At 32.8% G+C, this 12,705-nt stretch overlaps 3 protein-coding genes across 3 annotated transcripts; 1 reads left to right on the forward strand and 2 right to left on the reverse strand.

Annotated features, from left to right (window-relative positions):
• Window positions 1-110: 110 nt before the first annotated feature.
• Window positions 111-9,772, reverse strand: ValRS (Valyl-tRNA synthetase). Its single transcript, XM_076408936.1, has 13 exons — window positions 9,525-9,772; window positions 9,225-9,398; window positions 4,876-5,162; window positions 4,042-4,243; window positions 3,771-3,983; window positions 3,517-3,717; window positions 3,113-3,463; window positions 1,897-2,192; window positions 1,545-1,841; window positions 1,248-1,488; window positions 866-1,190; window positions 526-806; window positions 111-470 (listed from the first exon to the last, which is right to left on the reverse strand). The coding sequence occupies exons 1-13, from the start codon at window positions 9,678-9,680 to the stop codon at window positions 369-371; spliced, it is 3,126 nt and encodes a 1,041-aa protein (XP_076265051.1). The 5' UTR covers window positions 9,681-9,772; the 3' UTR covers window positions 111-368.
• LOC143199147 (nardilysin) lies at window positions 5,656-9,170 on the forward strand. The gene is made up of 2 exons (XM_076408935.1): window positions 5,656-6,153; window positions 6,210-9,170. The coding sequence occupies exons 1-2, from the start codon at window positions 5,808-5,810 to the stop codon at window positions 9,107-9,109; spliced, it is 3,246 nt and encodes a 1,081-aa protein (XP_076265050.1). The 5' UTR covers window positions 5,656-5,807; the 3' UTR covers window positions 9,110-9,170.
• A 139-nt stretch (window positions 9,773-9,911) lies between the features above and the next one.
• Bem46 (abhydrolase domain containing 13-like protein Bem46) lies at window positions 9,912-12,654 on the reverse strand. The gene is made up of 6 exons (XM_076408955.1): window positions 12,373-12,654; window positions 12,063-12,294; window positions 11,790-11,983; window positions 11,572-11,732; window positions 11,401-11,507; window positions 9,912-11,348 (listed from the first exon to the last, which is right to left on the reverse strand). Exons 1-6 carry the CDS (start codon window positions 12,530-12,532, stop codon window positions 11,144-11,146), a joined length of 1,059 nt encoding a protein of 352 aa, XP_076265070.1. The 5' UTR covers window positions 12,533-12,654; the 3' UTR covers window positions 9,912-11,143.
• Between the last annotated feature and the right edge of the window lie 51 nt (window positions 12,655-12,705).

Here is a 12,705-nt window from a genome sequence, read left to right on the forward strand (position 1 = left end):
TTTTCGCTTTATATTGGTCGCTGTATTTTTGGGTGTTTAGATATTGGTTAAAGATATCAAAAACAAAATAACGATAACTGAAGATTAATAACCAAATAAATGACACACCATTCAATCAACATTTTTATTTATTGTTTTAAAAAGAAATATTGCAAAGTAATACTGCATAAATAAGGATATTTTGATCTGGCCTATTTGTAGGTAATGCTTTTTGGTAGCATACCTATATTATGAACTGTTAAAGTGTCTGAATTCTAAGACAATGCTGTACAATATACCCTTTTTAAGCTTAAAATAAATAAAAAGCAAAAAATAAGTTACAATAAATAAAAAACAGTATAAAATGATGTTAAGTTATCAAACACAGTTTACATTAGTTTTAAAGCCTGTAACGCCGCTTCTAATCTTGTAACTTCTGTATTTGTTTGAGCTAGTTTCTCCGTATTCGATTGTTGAACTTCCAGTGGAACCTAGTTATAAAATAAATGTTTCTGGGTAATGTTTTATAAATTAACGTATTCCTACCTTAGTCGAGTAATCTGGTACATTCATGGCTTGTTCGAGTTTCTTTTGAGTGGAGTTCAAAAACTCCATTTTTTTATTAATTTTTTGGATCTCCTTGGCGGGGTCAATCAACCCCTTCAGTAAAAGATGCACCTCACACTTATCCGATACAGTAATGATGGTGCAACCTTCTGGGCTGGCTTCATTAACTATGGTTTTGGAGCAATAAGCCAATGTCTGTAGGGCGGAAGAATATTTCTGAAGAGCTTCACTGGTGGCTGGATCATTTGATTTGAAATAAGCTGGAACGTTGTATAGAATTAATTTTTTATAGTCCCTCAATCACACTTAAAATACTTACCCTCAGTTTTGGTTTTGTTGGGCAAATTATAATCACTTCGTGCTGACCTGATGGCTTTCGCAACTTTTTGTATAAAATCTACGTCCTTTTCGATGTTGTCGTTTATGTACTCCCTTTCTTTGTCCGGGAATGATTCTACACAAATGCTGGGAATTTTACTTTTAATTTCTTGCGGTCTCGGTAGGCGCTGGTACAGTTCTTCCGTAATAAAAGGCATAAACGGTGATAGAAGTCTTAGACCAATGTGTAAAGCTCTGTAAAGGGTAATCATAGCTACTTTTTTCGCGTTTTCATCGTTTCCCATAAAAATAGGTTTTAGATATTCCTAAACACAACAATAGTTATAAAATTAATATAATGATTATGAATTCTAGTTACTTACCAAATACACATCGCAAAGATCATATAACCAAAGATTATACACTGATGTAGTTGCAAGAACAAAATCATAACCCTCGAGTCCGTTAACTACATCTCGTGTAGCCGAACCAGCTCTGCTCAGCATCCACAAATCCATAAGGCTCTCGTTTCCAATCAACTTTAAGTGAGCGGGAGCTTCAAAATCGGCTGCAAAGTATGTTAAAGCGAATCTTGTGGCATTCCAGATCTTGTTACAGAAGAATCTATTATGGGAAATGTAGTTTAATAAAGATAGTTTAATTGATAGATGTAATCTTACCGATATCCTTGAATTCTATTAATGTCTAAGTTGATATCCCGTCCGAAACACATAGCGCATAAAGCGAATCTCAAGGCGTCCGTGCCACATTCAGGGATACCTTCGGGATAATCTTGTTTTTGCCCTACTTTCGCCTTTTCTATCTCCCTAGGATCCAAATTTCCATCGGACAATTGTTTATGCAAATCTTCCAATGATATTCCATTTATTACATCCATGGGATCAATTACGTTACCCAGCGACTTGGACATTTTACGTCCGTGAGCATCCCGGATTATTGGATGAAGATATACTTCTCTGTAAAAAAAATCTTATTTTTTTTTCAGTGTGAGAGATAAAATCATGATATTACTTAAATGGTAGTTTTCCCAGTAATTTTTGGCCCATAAACACCATTCTGGCTACCCAGAAGAATAAGATATCGTGCCCTGTTTCCAGCAACGTGGTAGGATAGAACACTCTGAGGTCTTCGGTTTCGTCAGGCCATCCGAAAACGGAAAATGGGAAAAGAGCGGAAGAAAACCACGTATCCAGTACATCTTCATCTTGGGTCAGTGTAATTTCTTCAGGTTTTAAATTGTACTTTTTACTAGCTTTCTGCCGTGCCTCTGACTCATTATGAGCAACCACCCAGTTCTCGTCTTCCACCTGTTGATTTAACAATATAATTTAATTCATATACTTGGGATCCTTCTTCAAACATTATTTAAATTGTATGGTTCGTCCTTTTTTAAAAAAAATTTGAAGAAATTACTTTACAATACATTTAATTTTAAAAAATGCTTCTAGAATGGATTAATGGTTGAAAAGAAAAAGGCTTTACGACGTTAGCCATCAAGCTAATTTAAGTTTAATACAAGTACCGATTTCTTAAAATTTTAAATCTACAGAAATTGATATGGCGTATTTGAAAAAATCAAGATAGCTTCTGGTTCTGAAATAGCCAAAATATTTGCAGTTATATTACAACCTAATAATCTGGCACAAGATTGTTAGATTAGCAGATATTGGCATGTGTAAAATACTACTTTCAAATGATACAATTCATGGAAAAATTGCAAATATGCGCGAAATGGTGAAGAAAATGCTGGGAAAAAATTTTGAAAATTCAAACTTTGCGCTATAAAGAGATAAACTAATAAATGATATAATGAATACTATTTTACAGTGCCATGATGTTAATGAACTTTTTATTTATATAAAAAAAGATAAATTTGCGCTGATGCTGTTCCGGCAATGACAAATGATTTGTGGCACATGTGAAAGTGCAGGAAAGTTTGAGTCAATTGGAAAAGACTCATAATAAAATTGCTATTGATCACTTAAGAAGAAAAAAAATTAATGGGTTTCTAATCATATTAATTAACAATCAAGAATTCGTTTCAAAACATTCAGAAGAGTAAAGATATCCAATTTTGGATTAAAACACAAATTGCACAATGTACTATATGTAAATAAAAATCCAATGATTGTTAGTGTGTCGCGATTTTAAAATTATTAATTGTATGACAACAAAAAAAGGTAATCACCCACTTAATACCTAAGTTAGTTAACATAAATATACACACCTGCGAAACTGGTTTTCCATCTTTCAGTGTCACATAATAGGCAGGAATCCGATGACCCCACCAAAGCTGTCTAGATATACACCAATCTCGAATCCCTCCCATCCAGTGATTCCAAATCTTAATATGCTGCTCGGGCATGATACGCAACTGCTTTTTCTCGACAGCCTCAACGGCTTTGGCGGCCATCTCACCGCAATTTACGTACCATTGCGGCTTCAACATGGGTTCGACGACATCTTTACTTCGGTTGCAAATTGGTACTACCATGGGATTATTTTTGGTTTCGACATAAAGATTTAATTGCTTCAGATCCTCGATTATTTGCTTCCTTACATGGAACCGTTTCATACCCTGTGGAAATGCTAATTACAACGAATGTGTATATTAGAAGTCGAAGTACTTACAGTATATTTTCCATAGTCTCCAATAACTATTCCCGAATCGTCGAAAATAGTTATGAATGGCAAATTATGCCTTTTACCTACTTCGTAATCGTTAGGATCGTGGGCTGGGGTTATTTTTACAACACCGGTGCCGAAATCTAACTCGACGAAGTCGTCGACAATTATTGGAATCTTTCTGTCACAGAATGGGTGGGTAACAAACTGCATGAAAGTAATTAATAATATTGGTACGTCGATTATTGTAAGTAAAATACCTTTCCATGCAAATGATTATACCTATCATCTTTAGGATGTACAGCCACGGCTGTATCTCCAAGCATTGTTTCAACACGAGTAGTAGCTACAATCAGTTTCTCATCTGAGCCTTCAACTTGATAAGCAAAATGTACCAAAACGCCAAATTCAACTTTTTCATCATATCCCGGCACTGATAGAAATGTACGTCCAGGTAATTCCACTTTATCTACCTAAAAGTTTCACATTTCTTCAACATCCAGCAGCCAAAATCCTATCTATCATATTTACTTCAATATCAGAAATTGCCGACTTTAGTGTACAAGACCAATTAACAAGCCTATTGGAACGATAAATAGTTCCATCTTCTTGCAAACGAATAAAGGCTTCAGACACGGCCTTGCACATCTTTGGATCCATAGTGAATGCAGCTCGCTCCCAATCATATGATGCTCCGAGCATTTTTAATTGATGATATATTCGAACGCCCTTCCTGGGTGAACACAACAATTAATTAGTTTTTCTATGTTAAAAAAGTTTTTTTTTCTGTTTATAATAACAATCATGTTAGTTTTAATGTCTCCAAAGAATATTTGTTGATCTAAGTAAGAGCTAAGGGGTTCGAGATATCCGCCAAAAAAGGAGCCTGTGACAAATCTTAAAATTATAGATAATAATTATTGTTATAATTGAAGAGGGAAGACTATATAGAAGTTGCTTAATTTGAATAAATTTATAATATCCTACAATCGAAGTCCAATCATTTTCAATATATCAAGGCTATAGTAGTGTTGCATAATATATGTTATTTCATTCCCCCTATATAAAGAAATGGACCCTTTTCAAATACTTATACTTTGGTGGATGCGCGACCACATTAAATTATAAGTCGAACAACTAAAATCTAAACCTTCCCTCTACAAAGCTTCTGGATACTGCTACTGGATACTGTGACCCTGAGTAATATCAATTTTAGGGGATTAAATAAAAGTATGATTTAACAATTTTCAATTATTGTGTTTTTATCTGAACTTCGCAAAACAAGTTTTGAGGGTAACATTTATGGAAGCTGATTTTTTTATGATGAAGGCTGGTACTGGGATTTAAACATTTTCGGTGACTTACTCGTTTTTCCATTGCCATACTTTATTTACAAAATTTTCACGGCCAATGTCATGTCGGGTCTTCTTCTCCTCTCTCCATAATTTCTTTTCTACTACCACTTGGGTAGCGATACCGGCATGATCGCATCCAGGGTTCCATAAAGTCATATAACCACTCATCCTTCTCCACCTTATTAGCGAATCCTGAATTGCGTTTGTTAACGCATGACCCAAATGCAACGAGCCAGTAACATTCGGTGGAGGAATTATTATAACAAAATTTTTGGTGCCGTCGGAAATAGACTTTCTCTGAAAGAAAAAAAAATCACCCTGCATCATGTAGAAAAATCCGTATTTCTCAGATATTTTTTCAAAAAAACATTGATAGTTTTAAAATGTATGGAACTTTTTTTGAGAGATCCACCGGCCGCAAATGATTTTTGCGTGAAAAACCAAGGTTGGCTGGAGTGAAGAAAAATCTATATTGTTAAAAAAATAAACATAAAATTGCTACTTAATTATAAAGGTCAAGTGTTTACTTGTAATATTAAATTGAACATGAAGATCCATCCAAAATATATCTACTCTTTAAAATATTTTGAAAAAATATATTTTTTTCTGGTAATATTTCACTATTTTGATTTTTTCCTAAAAATATTATCTTAATCTTATAACGATATATCGATACTTTTAAAAAATATCGAAAACGATATATCGATACTTTTAAAAAATATCGAAAACGATATACCGATATATTTTTCGGTGGTCAACACCTCTACTGTGTAAAACGTAGAAGCAGTTCATTCAAGCCAAGATTTTCTAAAGAAGATGATAGGAGCTTAACCTATACTACTTTTTTACAATTAATTTTTTATTAATAGTAAACGTGTCAATGTACGTGATGTCAGTCTTAAATAAAACAATATGCAAAACCAATATTTAATTGGGAATTGAATGCTTTTCACCACTGGATTATACAAAAAATTAATTAATCCGTGTAAAAACGTGACAAGATTAGCCATGAATAAAACAAAGTGTTCGACAAAAAAACCAATTAAGCCTGCAAATAAAGGCAATTCGTTACAACATATATCGGTCTCTAATCAGAGATTCGACGACTATCGTGTACTGGTAACACCAGTAAAAAGTGAAAGTGACAAAAAAGATTACAAAGTTATACAATTAGCTAACGGGTTAACAGCTTGTTTGATCTCTGATAACAGTCCAATTATTGAGGATGAAGAATCTGAATCTGAAGAGTATGACTCAGAGGAATTATCTGGAACTGAAGAAAGTGAAGGTAAACAGTAAAACAGCAAAAATAGATAGCAATTATAGCTTATGTTTTTATTTTAGATGAAAATGAGGATATTAATATGGAAGATGTTGAAGATATGGATGAAGGGCACTGTCGCAGTCATAGAGCAGCTCCAGAACAAAAAATGGCTGCTGCAGGACTGTGTATAGGTGTGGGAAGCTTTAGTGACCCTAAAAAAGTTCCCGGAATGGCACATTTTTTGGAACATATGGTTTTTATGGGTAGTAAAAAGTACCCTAAAGAAAATGCTTTTGATGAATTTATTAAACAAAATGGTGGCAGCGATAATGCATCAACTGATGCTGAAACAACAGTATTTTACTTTGAGTGTTTGGAGAAACACTTACCAGAAGCTTTAGATAGATTCTCCCAATTTTTCATATCACCTTTGATGAAAAGGGATGCAATTTCTAGAGAGAGAGAAGCCATAGAATCAGAATTCCAAATTGCCCTTCCTTCAGATAGCAACAGAAAAGAACAACTCTTATGCACTTTTGCAAAATCTGATAGTCCCGTCAATAGCTTTCCATGGGGAAATTTAATAACATTAAAGGACAATATAGACGATGAGGAACTTTACAATGGTGTTCATAAATTTAGAAAAAGGCATTATTCTGCACATAGAATGACTTTAGCTGTGCAAGCCAGATTGCCTTTGGAGGAATTGCAAACTTGTGTACTGAACTGTTTTTCCAAGGTACCATCTAATAATTTACCAGGAGATAATTTTTCTAGTGCATATGAAGATGTTTTTAACACTCCAGAATTTAATAAAATATACTACATAAAACCAGTTAGAGATTTATGCCAAGTTGATATCACTTGGGCATTACCTTCGCTAAAAAACAAATATAAAAGCAAACCTCACCATTTCTTAGCTTACCTCTTAGGCGATGAAGGAAAAGGCAGTTTACTGACTTATTTAAAAAAGAAATTATGGGTTCTGGGCACCACCATAGGCAATGGAGAATCCGGTATTGAACACAACTCTTTATACACATTTTTTACTGTAAATTTAAACTTGACGGATGCTGGTTATGCCCATTTAACTGAAGTAATTGAAGTGGTGTTTTCTTATCTCAGAATGCTGAAGGAAATTGGGCCACAACAACGTGTATTCGATGAAATTCAAGCCATATCGAATATGGCCTTTAAATACGCTAAGGAAGAAACAGCTGTTGAAATAGTAGAAGATATATGTGAAGCAATGCAGTTTTATGCTCCAGAACATTATATTACAGGATCAGAGTTGTACTTCGATTATGATCCACAAACCATTTCATCCTTAATCGATTACATGACCCCAGATAAGGCAAATATAATGGTGATAAAGAAGAACACTGAAGGTATAAATTTTGATACTACAGAGAAGTGGTTTGGAACACAGTATGCTGTTAGAGATATTCCAGAAGGTTGGATGAGTCAATGGAAAAATGCTAGAAGAAACGAAGAATTGTCTATACCACCGCCAAACAGTTTTATAACGAAAGACTTCTCTATTTTGCCTGATATCGAAAATAACCCTGATTACCCCAAAAAGATACTCGCTAATTCTTTAATGGAGGTCTGGTACCGAAGAGATTTAAAATTCAAGCTGCCCGTGGCATATTATTACTTCTTTTTAGTTACACCTCTTGCTGCCCAAGATGCTAAACACGCCTGCTTGCTAGATACACTAGTTAATATGTTAAGTTTAGATATCTCTGAAGAAATTTATCCAGCATCAAGTGCAGACTTATCACACTCTTTTACAACTGATCAAAAAGGTCTAATCATCAAAGTGTGCGGTTTTAATGAAAAATTACCTGTTCTCATAGAACTTATCACAAAACATCTCGTGGAATTATCTCTCAATATCACAGAAGATACATTTGAAGCCATAAAAGATAAACTTCTAAAAAGTTACTATAATAAATTATTAAAACCTTCAGGTATATCAAAGGACATAAGGTTAAGTTTGCTGGTGGATTATCATTGGCATCCCATCGAGCGTTACACAGCAATGCTGGCAATTAATTTCCAGGACTTGAAGGAATATACCGAGACATTTTTGAAATCACTATACTTAAAGGCATTAGTCCAAGGTAATATCACTGAAACAACCGCATTGGAAACAGTTCAAAAATTTGCAAAAACGTTAAACTTTGCTGAATTGAAAATCGAAGACAGGCCGAAATTTAACATCGTTAGACTCAATAAAGGTGAACAATGCTGTAGAATAGCCAATTTTAACATTAATGATACCAATTCTATAATAACAAACTACTACCAGGCTGATGTAGCGACCATTGAAGACAGTGCCATCATTGATCTAGTTATGATGGTTATTGAGGAACCTTTGTTTGATATTTTAAGAACAAAAGAACAATTAGGATACCATGTTTATAGTTCAATTCGAGATACATATGGTGTACTCGGTTATACAATAACTGTTAATGCACAGGCAACTAAAACAACTGTACAACATGTTGATGATCGTATAGAAAATTTCTTGAAACATACACAGAAACTTTTAGACGATTTGAATGAAGAAGAATTTCAGAAAGTCAAAGAAAACACCATTAAAATGAAACAGTGCATTGATGTTCATTTAAAAGAAGAAGTGGATCGAAATTGGTCAGAAATAGTTGCTCATGATTATATGTTTGATAGGATCAAGAAGGAAATTGAAGCTATAGAAAAAACAGATCTGGAAATAGTAAAGCAATGGTGGCAAAAACACAATTCCTTTGGTAATAAGGAAAATTTCAGGAAATTAAGCATTCAAATAGTGGGTTTCAAAGAAGCCCAACCTGAAGAAACTACAAAAACTGACAGGAGTAAAAAAACAGTCATAACATTTTTAGGTAATGACAACCATGAGAAACGGGAATCAAATTATTTCATCAATGATATTACTCAATATAAGAAGACAGTTGAAATATGTAATACTAAATAATAAATGGACTTTGGCTTAAAATTGTATAGTTTTATCTAACAGAATAATAAATACGAGTAAACACTTTTATAACTCTGTAAACTCTTAAAATTAAGAAACCATATTAAAAACTTACCCCATATTCAGGTTTGAAAAAGCCTTGTTTTTCCCACCAACTATACCATGCAGCTTCCACATATTTAGGACTATAGGAATCTGGTAAACCACAATTAACATCTTTCATTTCACCAGCTTGAGTATTCACATCATATGTTGCAGCCCCTTTAACTTCCTTTTTCTTTTCTTTTTTCTATAGTACAACAAAACAAACCACTTTAATTTATTCATTGGATAACAGTGCATCAATTAGTAAGAAAGAAAAAGGTTGTAAATGTGAGTTAATACATATAAGGACAAAACATATGTTCTCACTGACCTCTGTATCCTTCTTGGGGACATTTTGTTGTTTCTCAAGTTTCTGTTTTAATTTGTCTAATTTTGCTTGTTTCTTTGCTTCTTTTTCCAATTGTTTTGCTGTTTTAGGTGGAGCAAGCTCCCCGTTTTGTAAGACAGCTTGAGTGTCATCAGCCATGGTTTAAATACTTTTACTTTTTCTGGGTACACGAGTGATTAAAGAATTTCACTTGACATTGCATCATCTGTATAGGTTAACTCCTACCAAATAAATCACATTACCTCCTCTTTTCTAATACCTGGCTATTATATTAAAATAAAACATTTGGTATTAAACGATATACATAGCGCGGTTTTTTTGATTTGGTCTATATTTACCAATAATCATTAATAAAATAAACAACGGCTATAAAATATATGAATTATATTGAAATCAAATTATAAGATACGTATATTTACAGGAACAGCTTCAATCACTTGCATTTTACTACTTACTCTAGAAAAATTTCTATCACACAACGGGATAAAAGCAGAAACCTTAAATTACAAAACATTTATATACAAAATTTACAATACAATAAATATAAAAAATAGTATAATTCACACGGCGCTACCTAAAGGGATATTGTGCTAAATGTCTTTCATTTGTTTTTTTCTTCAAGCCTTAAAATTACTTATTATCCACTCGCACACACAATCACAAACAGCACACGCAAAAACTTAAACTAAAAAAGAGATTCTATATTTAAATTTAAACAGATAAATTCAGACTAACTATAAAGCATAATTAAAAGCTAAGCGCCTTTAATCTTTGGTAGTAAAACTAGATTAGATCATTTTGGCTCTTAAATGTAATACAAAATCAGCTAGTTATAAAGACGTCGGAAAAATATCTTAAATCAAAGTAGGCCTATTGTGAGCTGAATGTTACTAAAGTTTATATATGAATAAAGACTGATTTTCAGACGTCCCTACAGATTCATACATCTTTCTACTTAAAAATTGACATTTTGGTTATCCAAACATTGAATTCATTTACAAAAATCGTTATGTATGATATATCACATAATGATTTTTTTCTTGCCTAATGGACAATAAATATAAAAAATACAATCATTATAAAAAAAACAACCGAGCGATTAAATCTTTGATAATGACGTTTATCTCTAACGGCATCTAATAATTGAATCAATATTTTTTTGTTTTAAACTTTCATGCCAGACATGGTTTTTTAGATTAGATAAGAAATGCTGTTTAGACGATTATCTATAACATAATCCTAGACATTATAAATGCCTCTAATAAGTCTTAGAAAGTGAATTACAACCTTTAATAACTTCAAGTTACACCATTTTTACAATAACTGAATAAAAATATTCATGAATTTGTACAAATCAGATAGATCGAGCTGCAATGGATGATACATGCAACTGTAAAAAAAAATGAATACAAAATCTAGGTTCATTATCTTAAAACAATTGATCACTAATGGTATCCTTTCCATTATTCTATAGATAACGGAAATGTTATAACCTATTCAATTGCTTATCACATTTTTATAAAAGCTGTATAGTACTTTTTAGGCTAAATACAGCATTCTATCAGCAAACATTTACAATAATACCTAATTCATGTATTTGCTTAGATATCTTGCACAACACTCCACATGCTTCCTTGGCTGCTATCTGACTTAGCATCCATCTCCAAGCTAGCTTGTCGCATTAATGCTGATATCCTACAGTTTTGTAAAAACAGGGCAATTGCGTGATAATATCCTGGTAGCTGCCATGTTTCATTATGGGTCCCGGCTGGAATCTGGTAGAGCTGTTTTCTTATACTATTGCACCTAATCAAAAGTAAATGTATACAAACTGCTTTATGTGCAATATGTTACATACCTTTCATACAGCTCTTGCATCATTTTTGGAGGTACTAAACTATCTGATAGGCCAGAGATAAATAGCGAAGGAGTTCTAATTTGTTTTACTTTCTGATAAGACAAATACTGAAAACAAATCAATTCATCTTTTTTTAAAATGTTTGAACCTAATGTGATAATATTTACACACCTTATTTTTATAAAAAAATATTGGGAAATACTGTAATATTTTCCACCCTAACAATACCCTAGCCATGTCAGGTATACTAGTAAATGTATTTTCAACAATTAAACACCATATTTTATTAGTGTAGTTTTCCCTTATTGCTAAGTCTATTGCAACTGCACCTCCTAAAAATTTGTATGTTTTATCCAGGACAACCAAATAAACGACTAGATATAAATTACCCAAAGATCGTCCAAACACAACTATTTCAGAATGATTTACATCATTTCTAGTAAAAAGATAATCAAGACTTGCTTTGGCATCAAGATAAAGTCCTTCTTCAGAAGGATGTCCCTCTGATAAGCCATAACCCCTATATTCCACTAATAAAATGTTACAGTGCAAACTATGATATAAACCAGCACAATTTTGTAGCCTACAATATATCAATAGAATGTTACAGATAGTTTAAAAAGATTAATAAAATCAATTATATAATAATTTACTATAAGTACCTATGTCCCATGTTACCAGCATTTCCATGAAAAAATATAAATGTAGGGGCAAGTCGTTGGCGTTCTTTAGGCTGATGAATAAAATACATATGTATAGTAGTACCATCAGGACATTTATGATTAATACTCTCAAATGGAAGGCCGAACATGGATGGTATTGGTATATAAACACGAGAATGACTTGGTAATTCAGGCGAGTAAAGAAGATTATCTTGAACTTGGTATAAAATACCTTAAACATAAACATTAATTAATTAAATTACAATGCCGACAAAGGAGAAAACTGACAACCTATATATACTAGACATACCTGTAACAGCGAAAATTAGTAACGATATTGCAAATATACCACCATACATGTAATACAGTAAAAAACAAACCACTAAAACTAAACCAGAATATGCCCAGACTTTTAATATCATCCTTAATAAAATAGTTCCCAATTGGGATAAGGGCACATAACCTCCCATGTTTTTTAATTTGTTAATATAAAATGATGTCCTCTCCGATTAGGATTTATATCTAGTGTATGACTCAATTATTTTTGAAAGTAATATGGCACTTAATCAAGACATTTCCGAGATTAACGCGTATTTTCTTGACTTTTAAATAGTATTAAGATCTAAGAATATTGATAAACAGA

Source organism: Rhynchophorus ferrugineus, unplaced genomic scaffold (assembly GCF_030347505.1).
Source record: "Rhynchophorus ferrugineus isolate W39M unplaced genomic scaffold, kcgeb_rfMv2 rfM6, whole genome shotgun sequence".
Lineage (NCBI taxonomy): Eukaryota > Metazoa > Arthropoda > Insecta > Coleoptera > Curculionidae > Rhynchophorus > Rhynchophorus ferrugineus.

Excerpts from the sequence above, each read along its gene's own strand:
- LOC143199147 (XM_076408935.1), top strand. The coding sequence starts at position 5,808 with ATGCTTTTCACCACTGGATTATACAAAAAATTAATTAATCCGTGTAAA. Across the intron at positions 6,154-6,209 it reads TGGAACTGAAGAAAGTGAAG|ATGAAAATGAGGATATTAAT; the intron begins GTAAACAGTAAA and ends TTTTTATTTTAG.
- ValRS (XM_076408936.1), bottom strand. The coding sequence starts at position 9,680 with ATGGCTGATGACACTCAAGCTGTCTTACAAAACGGGGAGCTTGCTCCA. Across the intron at positions 4,244-4,875 it reads GTATGGCAATGGAAAAACGA|GAAGGGCGTTCGAATATATC; the intron begins GTAAGTCACCGA and ends GTGTTCACCCAG. Across the intron at positions 3,718-3,770 it reads ATAATCATTTGCATGGAAAG|TTTGTTACCCACCCATTCTG; the intron begins GTATTTTACTTA and ends ACTTTCATGCAG.
- Bem46 (XM_076408955.1), bottom strand. The coding sequence starts at position 12,532 with ATGGGAGGTTATGTGCCCTTATCCCAATTGGGAACTATTTTATTAAGG. Across the intron at positions 12,295-12,372 it reads ACTAATTTTCGCTGTTACAG|GTATTTTATACCAAGTTCAA; the intron begins GTATGTCTAGTA and ends TTTATGTTTAAG. Across the intron at positions 11,733-11,789 it reads TGTGTTTGGACGATCTTTGG|GAGGTGCAGTTGCAATAGAC; the intron begins GTAATTTATATC and ends ACAAATTTTTAG.